General features: G+C 43.4%; 1 protein-coding gene across 6 annotated transcripts in view; it reads right to left on the bottom strand.

Annotated features, from left to right (window-relative positions):
• The window catches only part of LOC123507604 (transformation/transcription domain-associated protein-like), a 48,818-nt gene that overhangs the window by 30,005 nt on the left and 1,640 nt on the right, over positions 1-17,173 (bottom strand). For all 6 annotated transcript variants that reach the window (XM_045260610.1, XM_045260614.1, XM_045260612.1 and 3 more), the window contains exons 3-9: positions 13,475-13,585; positions 12,678-12,866; positions 10,339-10,533; positions 8,289-8,455; positions 5,796-6,031; positions 843-5,579; positions 498-718 (exon numbers count right to left, since the gene is read on the bottom strand). In XM_045260610.1, coding sequence (XP_045116545.1) covers positions 498-718; positions 843-5,579; positions 5,796-6,031; positions 8,289-8,455; positions 10,339-10,533; positions 12,678-12,866; positions 13,475-13,585 — 5,856 coding nt within the window. The remainder of the gene's footprint in view (positions 1-497; positions 719-842; positions 5,580-5,795; positions 6,032-8,288; positions 8,456-10,338; positions 10,534-12,677; positions 12,867-13,474; positions 13,586-17,173) is intronic.

The raw sequence follows: 17,173 nt of genomic DNA, 5'->3' as shown, positions 1-17,173 counted from the left end.
CCGCTCCACTGCAACACCCACCTAGTATGTGGTTTCTGGTCAAACACAATTATCTGTGCATCAAATACACTACCACTGAAAGAAATAGAAGCACTTTAACTCTATGCATATTGAGAGTAAACCTTCCAAGTGAGAACTCATCTTAAGCAGCATTTTTACAAGGAAATCAAAGGTCAGTTTGGTCTACAATGTACATGTCCTTGTGTCTCATCCACTCACTCTTTCACATATTCCAACATCCTCTCCTCTCACTCAACATGCATGTCATTCTTGATATCTTCACATTCTCTCTCACAACTATTTGCTACCATCACCACAACCATCTTAAAGTGTGCTCTACCTTCCATCACCCCTTAACTCATTCCATTCCCTCTTTTATGCCATTCTAAATTTTCTACATGCAATTTAATTATTTTCCATATTGTACTAACCACACCAATAACATGACACTTGTTGTGCTGCATCATTAAAACCACAAAACTGCCTCACTGTCTCACCTCAGCCAGGTCCACGGCCAGCCTCCTCTGGTCCAGGTTGGCGGTGGGGGTGAAGCCAAGGCGGTGCATGGCCTGGGTGATGTGGTGGGTGAGGTGGTGCCGCACGGGGTAGTACACATTGGCGTGCCGCACCACCAGCTGCAGGATGTGCACCAGCTGCCCCACCGAGTGACCCTCTTCCACCAGGATCTTGCGGGTCCAATGGGTCAGCATGGTGTTCCCTGCAACAAGTGGCTGCTGTTGACACATTCAAACATGCCAGACATGCCTGCCACCATGCACTACTTTTAGCTGCTTCAATGATGATCAATCTTATAGGATAAATATCCCTGTGCCAATACTTACCATCCTCCATCCGTACTGGCATTGCTGGCGTGAGTATCTCCAGCGCCTGGCGCACCACAGATCTCGCCTCCATGGCGTGTGCCTTCAGCAGGCTGTGGAACACCTGCAGTACAATACGTTTGTGTATTGCAAACTTGGCAATGATGTGTGACAGCAGCAGGTGGCCGTGGTACTTGGTGGCCGGGTCCACACAATTCTTGGACAGGAGACACGGCCAAGCGAAGGTCATGAGCCGGCGGAGTTTCTGGCCTTGCCTCTTGTTGCCCGCATCGTGAATGTGGGCAGAGGCCTGCTCCACTAGGAGACAGGACAGCTGCAGCAGCAGGATCCTCACCGCATCACTGTACACAAATGGGTCGTCTGGATTGATGACCTTGGTGATGAAGACAGACACCACGTTCTCCGGGTGGTCTTGGTCAGGCGCTGGTGGGAAGCCGATGAGCTTCTCGCCGTCGCCACACTCCATGCTCACTGTGAGGCAGGGGATGATGACGTACTGCAGGACGCGTGCCTTTAGCTCCTGTGAGATGGAGATGTCCTCAAACACCTCCACAAACTGGAAAAATGCTAATCTCTTCCACTTGACAGAGTATGTCTGAGCGACCTCTTGTTCAAGGAAGTCTCTCAGGAACTGGAAGTCTGGAATGAAGCGTCCTATGAAGGCTCTGAGCAGCTCAAAGAGGAGCTTGATATCGTCAGTGTGATGTTTGAAGTACATCAGCAGGATGGACACCACCATTCTGGGCTCCTTCCAGTGCATGAAGTCTGTGTTCTCGGCGGAGTGGTGGCGATCCTGGAACTCGTCAGACACCCAGATGTTGCGGATGGCCAGGATCAGGCCAGACTGTGAGGCCAACCACTGGTCATCCATCCGGGCCAACAGCAGGGTGATGCGGATGGCCAAGTACTGCAGCTGTGCCCGGTCTGCTGGCGTCATGGCAGTGGCAGGCTGTTGGGACTGTCCTGAGATGAGGGTAGGCGGGGTGGGGGTGGCCCGCAGCACAGTCTGTAGCTTGTCGCCACATATCTGTAGGTGCTGCCTGAATTCTGTGTTGTCCTTGTGCCGCACCAGGTACTCCAGGTAGCGCGCCCACTGCTGGTCCCGGGCGTGAGGGTCAGACAGGAAGAGGTCAGCTGTCTCTGCGGGATATCTCATCAAGAACTTCATCAGAGGCTCCCTGAAGGGACTGCCGGCCTCTATCATAAGTGCCCTCTCTGTCTGCAGCACAAGCTTGCACAGAACCTCCACAAACCTTGATGAGGCAGCCGGGATCTGGTGGAAGATACCAATAATGTTTGCACAGAGTTTTAGGTCACTGTTGTCTTGCTTGTTCACTGAGGCATTTTGTTTTCTGGTCAGGCTGGCAACCTCTATCAAGTTTTTCACATGCTGGGTCAGCTGCTCACACAGCTTCTCATTGAAGGTGTAAGGAAACAGCTGAGTGAGGTAGGAGAGGTGGTGTATGACAGGCAGGGTGACGCTGCGGTAGTGACACAGCAGGCCCAGCAGCGGCCTCATGGCAGTGTGCACCATCTCCATGTCTATCTGGCACCCACTCTGGAACTTCTTCAGACACTCAAAGGCTGTCTCCTGCAGCTCAGGGTGGGACGAGTTATTGAGAGCCTTGTACAGCGTGGGGAATATTTTCTCACGAATTTGAGGGATGTAGTGGCAGGCTGCTAGGGCTTTCAGGGCAGACTTCCTCAGTGGGACCAGATTTGCTATGTTCTTGTAGCAGGAAAGTCTTGCCAAACATGAATCCTCTGTCTCCACTAACATGAGCAGCTCATTGTAGAAATACTTGTGTTCGTTCATGTTGAGGTCCAGGGTGAAGAGTCTGGGCTCCAGCGTGGTGCAGAAAGTGTTGCCATCCATCAGGCCGATCTGGACGTTGGCTGGCTGCTGGCGGAGAGGATGCTTCTTGGGAGGAATCATGTCTGCCAGTACGTCTTTGTGTGGCTGCATCACCTCTGTCACGCCCTTCCCGCTCAGCTTAGCCAGGACGTGCAAGCTTTGCATGGCCTGCTCTCTGACGGTGGTGTTAGGGGAGGTCACCTGCCGCACCAGCTCGTGGGTCACATCATGCAGGGACTTGTTCTGGATCTGCTTCATCTCCTCCGTGTTGTTCTCACCCTCCAGGGGAGAGGCACACACCCGCAGCATCCTCTCCAGGTTGTTCTTGGCCATGTCGACTGCGCCGCTGGACACCTCGCCTGTCAGGTCCATCATGACAAACAGCAGTGCCCGGAGGAAGGGAAACTGGTGCTCCAAGACCCACTTTAGAGCCATCCTCTCAAACAGAAACTTGATGGCAATGCAGCCACCCAGCTTGGCGTACCAGGCACGCTCGTAGCACAAGCCACACATCTTCTCCACCAGGTACTCCATGAGGGGCAGCTGGCAGGCCCTCTCCTTGGTGCCCAGGATGTTGGTGGCAGCCTCCATGATGAGGACCAGGGCCAAATGTCCCGGCTTGCAGAGCTCTTTCTCCTCGTGGCCCATTATAACAGCGAGGGCATCGATCAGCACCAGGGGGTCCATACCCTGCACCTTGCTCCACCGCCCCATCATGTTGAAGGGCCCAGCCTGCTGCGCAATGGCCACCATGGTGTAGTGCCTCACCAGTGACACCATGGTAGGCAGCACACTCTGGCGCAGGTCCTTTATTGCCGCCGCCACAAACATGGCTGTCACCGCCATCTGGTGCACCTGCCTGGCCTGGTCATCGTGACACTTGTAGTATGGCCCGTGGACCGTTGAGATCTCCCCTTCCCTGAAGGTCGGGTGTGTGAAGAGTTTGTTGACCAGGTGCTTCTCCTCATCAAACTGCATGGAGCCGATGAGGAAGCAGCGAATCACCTCCCAGCACTGGCGGCGGTACCACGGCTCAGTGGTGGATGTCTTGAGGGCCGTGAAGGCTGTCTCAATGATCTTCTCCACCGGCAGTGTGATGGGGGCCTTGTGGTCTGAGAACTGGATTGTGACACAGGTGCTTGGAGTCTCCTGCTCATTGTACTCCAGCTTCTGGGGCTCAATCATCATCTTCCTGTTCCCACCGCCAAACTTGCCGAGGACTCTGAAGGCAACCTGAGCAATGGTGTCGTTGGGGTTCCTCAGGGTCTTCCACAGCGCCTGCATCAGCTCGGCCCGGACCGGCTGAATGTGCTCATACAGAAAGTCTGGCTGCAGGTTGTCCACACACAGCTCCAGCGTCCTGAGGCCCTGCGAGATGAGAGTCTGAGAGCCGTTGAGGGCAGACACCAGAGGGTCCATCAGCATGGGCAAGTAGGGCAGCAGGGAGGACAGTCTGACAGGCACAGTCAGACACAGCTCTACAAACAGATCCTTCATGTGCTGCTTGTGGAGGCCGCTCTGCAGGCTATTGAGGCCCTGCAGGAGGGTGGGCAAGAGGGGCAGGAACTCTTGGTACAGGAGGTCATGGCTGCCCCCGCCAATGGAACGGAAGAGAGCGCGCAGCAGCAGGAAGTAGTTGTAAGGGTCCTTTGCACTCATGGCCAACTCCATGGACCTGTTGACAATCTGGTGCAGGTGAGGCTTCAGCATCTGTTCATTCTCTGCTGCAAAGAGAGACACTGAGCCAAACACTAACTTAAACAACTTGAGGTACAAGTTTGATCTGTCCATGGAGGTGCCCATCTCCTCCATGTGGCCTAGCAGGTACTCCACCAGTATAGTGGCAAAGATTGGCGACGTGGTGGAGTTTGCCAGGAAGGAGTTAGCCACGATCTGCAGGGCCATGTTGTGGTAGATGCGCTCCACCACATAGTCGATGGTGGTGGAGAAGATCTCCCGAAAGGTGCATGGGTTCATCATGATGAACACCCCGGCAAAGTGTTCCAGCACTTCCTTCTCCTCCTTGGACCGCACTGTCTGGGGAACCTGGCCCTTCTGGCTGGCCTGCTGCTGGTTGCCGGGCGCATTCAACGTGTAGATGTCCAGGGCTTGCATGGCCCACTTCACAAGCCTGATGAACACTAGGGTTTCTTTGGGGTGGAAGGACTTGCTGGGAGTGAGGGCAGAGTCAATGGCTGACTTGCAGGAGGCACAGCCCCACGTGATGGTCTTCACCCCACACACCAGAGTCTTCACCAACGCCCTGCAGTCAGACACACTATAATTCACCGTCACATTGGGAGGAAAACCAATCCTCTGCGTCTCTTTGTCCTTGCTTTCATTTTCAGCAATGGCAATTTTCACGTCTTCCTTTCTGTCTTCCTGCACTGCAGAACATGAACTGCTGGATCCACTGGAGGCACTACTGTGGGGTTGCAGGGCTGTTGAGGTGGAGCATGCACTGTTGCTCTGCTGTTGCTGTGGCTGCTGCTGCTGCTGCTGCTTGTTCTTGAGGTAGGGCAGCTGCAGCTGAGCAATGGTCTTGAACTTGTTGACAAACACGTGCAGCATGCGGATGAGCAGGTCCCGGCCAGCGCCCGGCTCGTGGTTGGTGTCGCTGCGGGTGCGAATGCAGTCCACCAGGTTGAGCAGCAGCTTGCAGGACATGGTCTGGATGCTGGTGGGCAGCGTCTCGTCATGGATGTTCTTGGAAAACAGATGCACGGCCCGCGTCAGCGCTCCCATGTCCAGCTGCTGGCGGACGTGGTGCACCAGGTCAGCCAGGGTGGAGTAGGCCAGGGGACGCAGCGTCTCGTGGGCCGTCCAACCCCGGCCAAACAGCAGGCTCTCGTCAAACAGCTTGTCAATGTGTGGCACAAACCCTGCCCAAAGAAAATGCCATCAGCCTCACCAATACAACAAAATCATCACCAGTCACCACTGCCTCACCCAAACCAACTAACTAAATGTGCATGAAGACCATGAATAGAAACACAGAGAAACAAATCTATAACCTTCCCATAATCCAACACAATTAGTCTCTGCCTCATTACAACTCACACTGGCCAGAAGGGCAAGATGGGATGCTCCACACTTACTATTCCTAAGCTCCAGAGCCAGGATGTGCTTAGTGGCAATGAGCAGCTCCTTCCTGAGATGGGCCACCTCATTGGGGCACAGGGCCAGCAGGGTGAGCATCCCAGAGACCAGCTTGGCAGAGTGCTGAGCCACCACGTCCTGGTAGATCTTGAGGATGTATGCCAGGAAGGAGAGTGTCTTGATCTGAGCAGCTATCAAGTCCACAAACACCTCCTTGTTGAACGACTCGTGGTCCCTGAAACATTAAAGCATTACACCAGCATGTTTAGTCTGTCCCATTAACTATTTCCATTGATTGTCCCTCTGCAACATGTGCTGGGAGGGTTAATAGTGTGTGTGTGTGTGTGTGTGTGTGTGTGTGTGTGTGTGTGTGTGTGTGTGTGTGTGTGTGTGTGTGTGTGTGTGTGTGTGTGTGTGTGTGTGTCACTGTTTGATCTGCTGCAGTCTCTGACGAGACAGCCAGACGTTACCCTACGGAATGAGCTCAGAGCTCATTATTTCCGATCTCCGGATAGGCCTGAGACCAGGCACACACCACACACCGGGACAACAAGGTCACAACTCCTCGATTTACATCCCGTACCTACTCACTGCTAGGTGAACAGGGGCTACACGTGAAAGGAGACACACCCAAATATTTCCACCCGGCCAAGGAATCGAACCCCGGTCCTCTGGCTTGTGAAGCCAGCGCTCTAACCACTGAGCTACTGTGTGTGTGTGTGTGTGTGTGTGTGTGTGTGTGTGTGTGTGTGTGTTTTCAGAAGGATGTAGAGCATGATAGTGAAAACTCTGCATCCCTCCACATGTCACTATCAGAAGGTGTGCACTATCAAACAATGACCTGGAGCCAGTCTGTGGTGGACATAAGACAAATGGACATCAAGAAAGATTAATGTAACAGAAAAGAGAGACTAATAACCCAACAAAACCAGAAAAATACAGGAGTTTTTAAGAAATTACTCAATCTAGTAAGAGAAAATAGTGACATTTTAAGAAACAATCTCCATCTATATAGCAGATAACAAGCCAGCTGTATGGCATCCTACAAACAGACAGATATAGTAGTGATACAGTAAACCCTCAATATAATGGACAATATGGGGACAGGGATTTGTAGTTATATCCGAAGATCCAATATAGCCGAGGATCCGTTATATTCGATAGAAATACCAGACAGACCTGTTATGTCCCGAAGTTTGTCCAGTATTTCTTAAACAAATTTTTTTACACCAAAATATAATGTATATGTACTAAAAAAATGTAATAAAAAAAATCAGAAAAATGTAGTTATACCCGCCACCGCCCCGCTCCTGTGGCATGCCACGTGGAGTTCCTACGACAACATGTTATGGGAATGACACCCTCGATATAAAAGATGAAAATCCATTAGCTATAGCGAGGGTTTGTCCGGTCAGATTTTTTGTCCATTATATCCAATATCCAGTTTATTAAGATGTTATATCAAGGGTTTACTGTATTAGTGCAGAATGACAGACAAAGGAATGCACTTAACCATCACTATACCAGATTTTAATTTTAACGGACAAAAAATAAATCAGACAAAGGTTCCATAGCGGACCATCTGTCCAGCAACTGGTATCAAGTCTGTTATGCTTCCTCCTCCTGCCAGCAGGGGCCAGTAGGGGCCAGCAGTGACACGTGACATCAGCTGTGCACGCAGTCCTTCCCGGTTTGAGTACTGTCAGTCTGCCATCTCTCTTGGTTAACAGCGTTTATGCATCAACAGGAACATTATTACATACCTTATTTTGCATATGTACTTTATTTATATGTATGCTTTGTCATACATTAAGGTTACATTAACAGACACGTGGTCCCAACATTTAGCCCATTAACATGAGGATAGAGAATAGTAATGACATTAATGCAGGGTGACAGACAAAGAAATGGTGGTGACATTAATGCAGGGTGACAAAGAAATAGTGGTGACATTAATGCAGGGTGACAAAGATATAGTGGTGACATTAATGCAGGATGACAGACAAAGAAATAGTGGTGACATTAATGCTAATGCAGGGTGACAGACAAAGAAATAGTGGTGACATTAATGCAGGGTGACAGACAAAGAAATAGTGGTGACATTAATGCAGGGTGACAGACAAAGAAATAGTGGTGACATTAATGCAGGGTGACAAAGAAATAGTGGTGACATTAATGCAGGGTGACAGACAAAGAAATAGTGGTGACATTAATGCAGGGTGACAGACAAAGAAATAGTGGTGACATTAATGCAGGGTGACAGACAAAGAAATAGTGGTGACATTAATGCAGGGTGACAGACAAAGAAATAGTGGTGACATTAATGCAGGGTGACAAAGAAATAGTGGTGACATTAATGCAGGGTGACAAAGAAATAGAGGTGACATTAATGCAGGGTGACAAAGAAATAGTGGTGACATGAACAAAGGGTGACAGATAAAGCATAGTGACATTAACACAGGGTGACAGCCAAGACACATCAACACACTTACCGGTGCTGGGGGTACGGCTGCAGGATAATGGTGTTCATGATGAGGGGGATGAAGTCAGCCACATCCTGGTACACCTGCTGCTTGTACAACTGGAACATCAGCACCACAATGATGGGCAGCTCTGTCAGCACCTTCAGGGACAGCACCGCCCGGGGGATCAGGTTATACTGCGGAAGGAAATAAAGGATGTCACGCCTGAGCTAACCTTGAGATGTTGCTTTACTGAAATGTTTGAGTTTTTGTAGGTTCATTACATTAGTCTACAGTTTTTTCCTTTTTGTTCTCATTGTCATTAAGTTGGTATGGATATGTTTAGCCTTGTCTCCTTTTATGTTTTTTTTTTATTTATTTATTTATCTACTTATTTATTTGTCTTTTTTTTTGTTTCATTCCACTAGTCAGCAATGGTTTTTTCTTCATTTGATTGACTGTTTCGGCCTTTATTCAGTGTCGTTATGTTGGTCTAGAGATATTTAGCCTTTTATTTTCTTTGTCTCCTTTCATTTACTTGTTTATGTATTGCAATGATCAGTGTATACATTGCTGCTAATATCTAGGCCAGCTGAGTAGTGAAGGTGGTGGACAAATCTCAGGTTGTAGTTGAAACGTAAGAGAAGTAAAATATTCCTGGGTCAACCTACAATTTGTCTACCACCTTCACTACTCAACTGTCCACATAACTGTCCCATCAATGCCAGTCTTACATCCCCACACAGGGCACTGGGCCAGACAGACCACCTCCACACATACATCCACACTCACAAGGCTTCCCTCACACTTCAGCCAACACATCATTCCTCAAATGTGATGATCTGGTTCCTTGTTATTTTGCTAGATACTGATTTCAAAATGTATAAGGAAATGCATCCTTAACACCTTCAATACCAGGACACATTTTTACCTTGAGATACATGTACGATTAGACTATTTTATTGACATTAGAAAGGGTGTATGGAGGTCAGAAGATTAATGGCCAGTCTTCACTATCTTAATTCTCACATGAGTTTCTGAAGCTATATGAAATCAACAAGTAATAACCAGAATCAATATGGAAATGCATGATGGTACTGCAGGGGTTAAGTAATCTTTCCAGTTTAAATTTAAGTTCATAAGCATTTAGAAGTAGTTTTTTTCTTCTCTCCACTATACATCTAGTTTCTCACAAACTATCAAGGCTACAATGGAAGATAACGAAGAACTTGTAGCATCTGAGAACTGTTACTCCGAGAGGTTGTAGCTTCCTATCTTTACACTGTAGCCAGGATTTGAACCCATGCACCCAAGTACCTCTCTGCCCCCTTGTATGCATGATGCCCCTATACCACAACGAGCCCTCATGTAAAAGTAAAGCACACTGATATCTAAGCTTATACCTAAATCCTGTTAATTCCACATATTTCAGAAGTATAATGACCATGCAGAATATATTCATAGGACACCAACACAAGACACAGCACACAGCAGTTCCCTTTAATCTTATAGCTAAATACTTCCAATTCTACACATTTTGGAAGTATAACCATCATAAGGAATATATTCATAAAGACCAGCAGGACACAACAATGATGCCTGCATTCAGAAACCACCTGCTCTCTCAAACTAGACAATTTTCCAAGACCACAAAGACGACTAGCTGGGTTTTCAAGTTTCTTCTTAAAACAAACTAGAAGTCTTGTTAATCCATCACCAAAACCATAAAAATATCCTTAAAAACATAAGTATCTTCTACTAGAGCCTTTGGAAAGTAGTGATGGTGGGAGAACAAAGCATTCTAGAACAAGAACCTAAGACACAGAACTGTATTTAAAAACAACTTGCTTTCTCAACATGACAATTTTTCAAGACTAGAAAGATAACTAGCCAGGTTTTCCAGAGTTTCTCCTTAAAACAAACTAGAAATCTTGCTAATCCATCACCAAAACCATAAAAATATCCTTAAAATCATGAGTATCTTCGACTAGAACCTTTCGAAAGTAACAATGGTGAGAGAGCAAAGTGTTTCGGAACACAAACCTAAGACAACACACAGCACCTCTCCCCACCCACTTACTGTGATGGAGGTGCCATCAGGGAGCTTCTTTTCCGTGTGGATGGGTGTGATGGTAAATGTCTCCTTCAGAAGCGCATCCACATTCACCTCCGACAAGTCACTCACTCGGATCGCCGCTGGACGCTCAAAAATCTTGCTCATGTGGCTGGGCAGGTCACGGTACATGTTCTTCACAAACTGGAGGAACTGCTGGATCTGTGAAGGGACGGAGGGGTGTGTGTATAGATGAAGAGAAAAGTAACATACGCCAGACATTTAATCTCCTCACTGGGATGCATTTTTACTACGAGTTTTGGGTATTAGACAGTTTTATTGCCATCAGGAAGGGTCTATGGAGCTCAGAAGATTAATGGCCAGTCTTCACTATTCTAATCCCCTACATAAATTTCTGAAGCTGTATCAAATCACCAAATGATAAGCAGAATAAGTATGAAAGCAAGTCAAAGTACTGAGGGGGTTAAGAGGGAGGTTTCAAGACATTTATTCCTACATTTTGGCTAATTCTTTCGGACCTGCAGGGGGACTGGCAATTAAGAGGGCCTTTTATGTTGCCCCTGGCCAGTTTTCCCCTCTTACATATATAAAAAAAAAAAATCTCTATACTAGCGTCCACTCTATGAAGTCCGTTCAGGGCAGGGCACATTCTGGAATTCCCATGAGTGCGACATTGCCAGTTCAACTCCCAATTATCAGATTAAGTACCAACCCACCACCCATCTGTTAATCTCTCTCTCTCTCTCTCTCTCTCTGTAATTGTTATTATTATTATCATTATTATTATTATTTAGGTAGTGTGGAAAAAAGTCGAAATGAAAAATAATAAATAATACTCCGGCGCCTTAGTTTTTGGTCTATTTTCTCTCAAACTTTCAGAAAACCCCTTTTGTGTGTGTGTGTGTGTGTGTGTGTGTGTGTGTGTGTGTGTGTACACACACACACACACACACACACACACACACACACACACACACACATATATATATATATATATATATATATATATATATATATATATATATATATATATATATATATATATATATATATATATATATATATATATATATATATATATATATATATATATATATATATATATATATATATATATATATATATATATATATATATATATATATATATATATATATATATATATATATATATATATATATATATATATATATATATATATATATATATATATATATATATATATATATTTGGCGGAAACCCGCCAACCTGGCAACTCTGGCCTGGCCTGACTTGACCCAGCCGAGAGATGAAAGGGGACACCACCACCACCACCACCAACATGGCAACATGGGAAAAAAAAGCTGCCACATGCCATAGAATTTATACAAATCGTCATTATCATCGTAAACATAGACACTCATTGTACTATGTAACTTCCTTTACTATACACGCAATACATAAAATATCACTTTCAAACAGCACATGGATGATAAATAAGAGAGAGACGCATGTACGAAGGTTGATTTGGCAGCATGGCTAGTTGTAAACGACCATACCTACCCCACCCTGAACGGACTTCATAGAGTGGAAAAACTATATCTATCTATCTTTCTATTTATCTATCTATACACTGAGCTGGCAATCTCACAAGGGAGTGTAAATGGATAAGAAGAGATAAAAAATAAAAACAAGCAAAAAAAGAATGAAAAGGTAAAGAAAAACCAGGAAAACGAAAAATAAAGATGAAATACAACAGAAATAAATAAAAATAATGGAAAAAAGAAAAAATAATGACATGGAAAAAAAAAGGTAAAAGACAAAAAGAAAAAGGGAAGATGAAAGAAAGGCAAATCCAAAACTAAATGAAAATTGAAGACAAAAACAGCAAAACAAAAAGAAACAAAGCAAAACAAAAATAATAAAACAAAAGACAGACAGACAAAAAGGAAGGAAAAAAGAAAAACAGAAAAGGGCAAAATAGCAAAGAAGGGAAGAAAGAAAAGAGAAGAAAACCAAAAGAAAAGAGAAAAATAGGTGAAAAAGAAAAGAAAACAAAAAAAGACAAGAATGAAACAAAAAGAGAAGAAAAAAAAAAAAAAAGAAAAAAAAAAAAAAAAAAACAGGCCAAAAAGAAAAAAAGAAGCAAAAGAAGACAAAACCAAAAAGAAAAAAAAAGAAAGACAAGAATAAAACAAAAAAAAAAATAAATGATTAAATAAAAAATACCTCAATGACAATACACAGACGCACCACGACAGAAAAAATTTAAACAAATAAAACAAGAAATAAATAACCACTGCAAAAAAAAAAAAAAAAAAAAAAAAAAGGCAGAAAAAAATGAATAGATAGAACAAATAAATTACCTCTGGACTAAACTGAGGTCGGAAAGTCTTGTGGAGTTCGATGATGATGCGGAGACACACCATAACATTCTCCTCATTGTCGGTCTCCAGCAGGCGGAACATGAGGGAGAGGATCTGACGCAGGTACACCTTAAGTTGCTCATTGCTAGGTAGGCGGTGGATCATCTCCAGGATCAGCTTGCGGAGTTGCTGGGGACGTGCCGAGGAAATTGTTGTGTTACCAATTGGGTGGATTAATAGTAGTGGTGATAGTAATAAGTGCATTTCTCTAAGTTATTGATAGTAGTAATGATAAGTTTCTCTATCTTTCTCTCTCTTTATTGATGGAGATTAATAACAAATGTAGTGGTGATAGTAATGTGTGTTTTCTCTTTAAGTTATTGATAGAACTGTATTAATAGAAGTAATAATGATAAGTCACTCACTCATTCATCAACAGAACAGTAATAACAGCAGTGATAACAATAATAAGTCTCTCTCTCTCTCTCATTCAAGAAAAGACTAATATAGCAATAATAACCCAATCTCTATCTCTCTCTCTCTAGTTCACCAATAAACACTAATAACAAGTCAATAATAACTCTCTCTCTCTCTCTAGTTCACCAAAATGACACAAATAATGGCAATAATAAGTAAAATTCTCTCTCTCTCTCTCTTTCTCATTCACCACAAGAACACCAATAATAGCAGTAACAGCACATAGGGTGTATCTGGTGAGTGGATGGACACAGCTTCCAGAGAGTCACAGGTCCAGGTCCAGGTCCTGTTTCTGGCCACACAGCAGCAGTGGAGCTCACCTGTATGTTGTACTCTGAGATGAAGAGTGGATCCCCTTCACTGAGGATCTTAATAAATATCTTCATGGCATGTTCCAGAAATGCCGGGTACTGCGGGGAAGCAACAATTGCCTGTGGGGGGAGACGTGCTGTGGTGAGTGCCCTGCTGTGACCTGCTGCCTTGGATTTTTTTTTTTTTTTTTTTTTATGTACTAGTAAGAGGGAGAACTGCCATGGGCAAAAAAAAAATATATATATATATTAGAAAAAAAAGGCCCACTGGAATTGCAGTCTCCATAAAAGATTCAAAGGAATAAAAAAAAAAAAAAAAAAAAGGAATTAGTCAAGAGCCTGGGACAAATGTCTTGACACCTCACTCTTAAAGTTAAGTCATATGAAGATGGAAAAACAGAAGCAGGTAGGGACACGATTTAGGTACAGACAAGGTTAGCGCATTCCAACATTTTTGGAACCGCCAGCTGATTGTGATGTCACGCACAGTGCGGGTCGCTTGTGTTTTGGTGGTGTGGTTTCCACGCGAGGTGGGGGAATTTTGGTTAGTTATTTCTATACTTTATGGGCTCATACTATGCAATTTTATTAGTATGGAAAGAGCGAAAGCTTGTGCTGTTCGTGGTTGTGTACCTGCCAAGAATAACAAGTTAAAACACTACACATTCCCCACAAATAAGATCTTGGCAAGGAAATGGGTTGAGAAATGTTCTCGTCGCAATAACATTAATGTGAAATATGCCGTGATTTGGAACTGGAGCCATAGGCTACCGGGTAATGAAATGGTGATCCACGATTTTAAATCGCGCGGCGATCAGTGTTTATATTCATGACGTCACGCCCAGTACCCTTTTCTAAACCCTTAACGCTAGCCCCGTAAGTTTAAGACCCAAGTGCGCTAACCTTGTCTGTATCTAAATCGTGGGTTGGGAGTTCCACAGTTTACCAGTGAAAGGTATGAATAAATAAAAATAATAAAGCACTATCTCCATCTCTCACCCAGCCCTCTCTGCACCACCATGCACGAGGCAATGGCATATATTCTGAAACACTTCTGCGCTATTTTCAAAGGGCTCAAGTTGAAGTGGTACAGGTTTTTTAAGAATGTCTGTAATTCTAGTGCAGGGGTTCCCAACTGGTGGGTCGCAAAGCCTTGCCAGGGGGGGTCGTGTAGCCTTGCCAGAAGTACTGTAGCTTGGGATAATATTAATTTTATCTCACCAATTAATTTTTTTTTTTTTTGGTGCAAAACAAAACGTGTGGTACATTAGTTCAATGTCATTAGGTGATATTATGGGTGTATGTAAGTATGCTTGTGAGTGAATGTGATAGTATGCCCTAAGTAGGGGTCAGAGACTATGGGTTTCAAACTTTTAGGTAAGGGGTCGCGAGTGCCATACGTAAGGTTGGGAACCACTGTTCTAGTGAGATGGTAACAAGTTTTTTGCATTATCAACAAGACAATTACTCTTTAGAACTCGGCTAATCGTCTCTGTAGTCTTTGAAAATGGCGGCAGTGAGAGGGGGAAGCATTTCTGAATATGAAGCCATGTGTGGCGAGGGGATACATCAGGACTGCTTCACCCCCTTTTTTCTGATGTCAGAAGGGAAAGCTGGCCAAAGGCAACATAAATTAAAAAAGAGAAGGCCCACTTGGTTGCCAGTCCCCTTGCAAAGGCCCACTTAGTAAAAAAAAAAAAAAAAAAAAAAAAAAAAAAAAGCTGGTGATTGTCTTGAAACCTCCTTCTTAAATGAAGTTCCCTATTAAATGAAGTTAAGTCATCGGAAGTTGGAAACACAAGAGTTCCACAGTTTACCAGAGAAAGGTATGAATGATTGTGATTACTGGTTAATTCTTGCATTTAGAGAGTTAAACAGGGTAGTGATGAGAGGAAGAAAGCCTGCCACTGTCCAGCACTGTACATTCAACACCCTCCTATCTAGAGATGTACCAATGTATCGGTATCGGAATAAGCGGTATCGGCCCATTTTTTGGGTATCGGTATCGGTATCGGCTTATTTTATGCCGATACTTCCGATACATAAAAGGAATTTACTACTTAGTGATATATTCGATATAAGATATTGATGATACCAAATTAATATAATATGGCGTATTAAGTTTCCGTGGTGATTACCGTATGTCATAGAATACTGTTTTCTGTGGTAATAAGCCACAACCTCTAAATTGGACGTGTATGAAACGCATATAGGCTGAACTCCGGCATCCTGTCACACGGTCGGTCATGAGTCACCACGCATTCTCACTGTCTCTCAGTCAGACGCTGCTCCTCCACCCACACAAAGTTCACACAGGTGAAAAGCTTATGTTTTTTAACTATAATCTAAGAATGTCAAACTTCAGATATTGAGAATCCAACAAAATGATTTGGTATATTTGGTATTATATATATATATATATATATATATATATATATATATATATATATATATATATATATATATATATATATATATATATAGTTAGGCATTTTGCATTATTGTAAATAACAGCATATTCTTATTTGATTTATAATTAACAGTGCTAGTGCTAGCCTTTTCCAAGATATCATACTGGAATAGGTGGAAGCTCGAATTATATATGTATATTAATTTTAATGCAAGTTTAATTTTTGAGTTACTTGTGTTAACCTAAGGATGTAAAAATTCCATAACTAAGAAAGTAACGATTCTGTTTTGTAATCATGTGCATTGTGTATAATTTGTTGCATATTAATTATTTAAGATCATAGCAATACACTAGAAATTTAGAATAAACTAAACTTTTTCTATTTAATTGAAAAGATTAGGTGAAAGCTCATTTTTCTGAATTGGTCTACTAATGTCTAATGAATTAATATCAAAGGATGTCAGATTTAATTAGAGAGAAACATACACAATAAAATGAGTTTCTTTTGCTAATATTTTGTGTCTGTTTTACAATTTTAATAATTTTTAAAATATTTTTGATCGCCAAAATATCGCCAATAAAATTAATAATGAAAATGCACAAGACCAAATGGTCGCTAAAGGAGTAAGAAGTAAGAATCTAATATAACTGACAAGAATCAGAAGAATGAGAAGATATTCATTCCAACTACTGAGTAATTTACCTTTGCAAATGGCTTCAAAAAGCTTCTAGAATTGCTCCTATTTCACAAACGTTCTCAGAAGGACTTACAGCATCCCCCAAAACAAAGCCTCCCATCTTATAACGCTCGCCGTCCACCAACTCATCCTGGTGTCCAGTGCAGTAATCACTATAAGTAGTAGTATTGGTATCGGCCCAATTAGGTGGTATCGGTATCAGAATCAGCCAAAATTTTGGTATCGGTACATCTCTACTCCTATCAATTCATGTTTATTTGTTCAAAATCTACCTATTCGGTTTGCAGAATGGCAAATCTACAGTTTTTTTTTTTTTTTTTTATGTCATGCCCTGGCCTATAGCACCTGTAGGTAACTTGAAGAGTATTGGAAGCTCTGTTAAGCTTCCACCCATTAATGGCACAGGCAATTTTATTTATAGTAGTACCCATATTAGGGTCCATATCACCGCCCAAGCACATCCATTACCAACTCACAATGATGTCACTGCCTGATTTTTAATACAGGTTTTAATATGTCTCACATTTTGAATATTACACAATGTTAATGGTGTTGCCAACAGTTTTCTCATGATAACAAACAATAAATATTCATCTTTCA

The sequence above is a fragment of the Portunus trituberculatus genome, chromosome 23 (genome assembly GCF_017591435.1).
Source record: "Portunus trituberculatus isolate SZX2019 chromosome 23, ASM1759143v1, whole genome shotgun sequence".
Taxonomy (NCBI): Eukaryota; Metazoa; Arthropoda; class Malacostraca; order Decapoda; family Portunidae; genus Portunus; species Portunus trituberculatus.
This window is presented reverse-complemented; position numbering and strand designations above follow the sequence as displayed.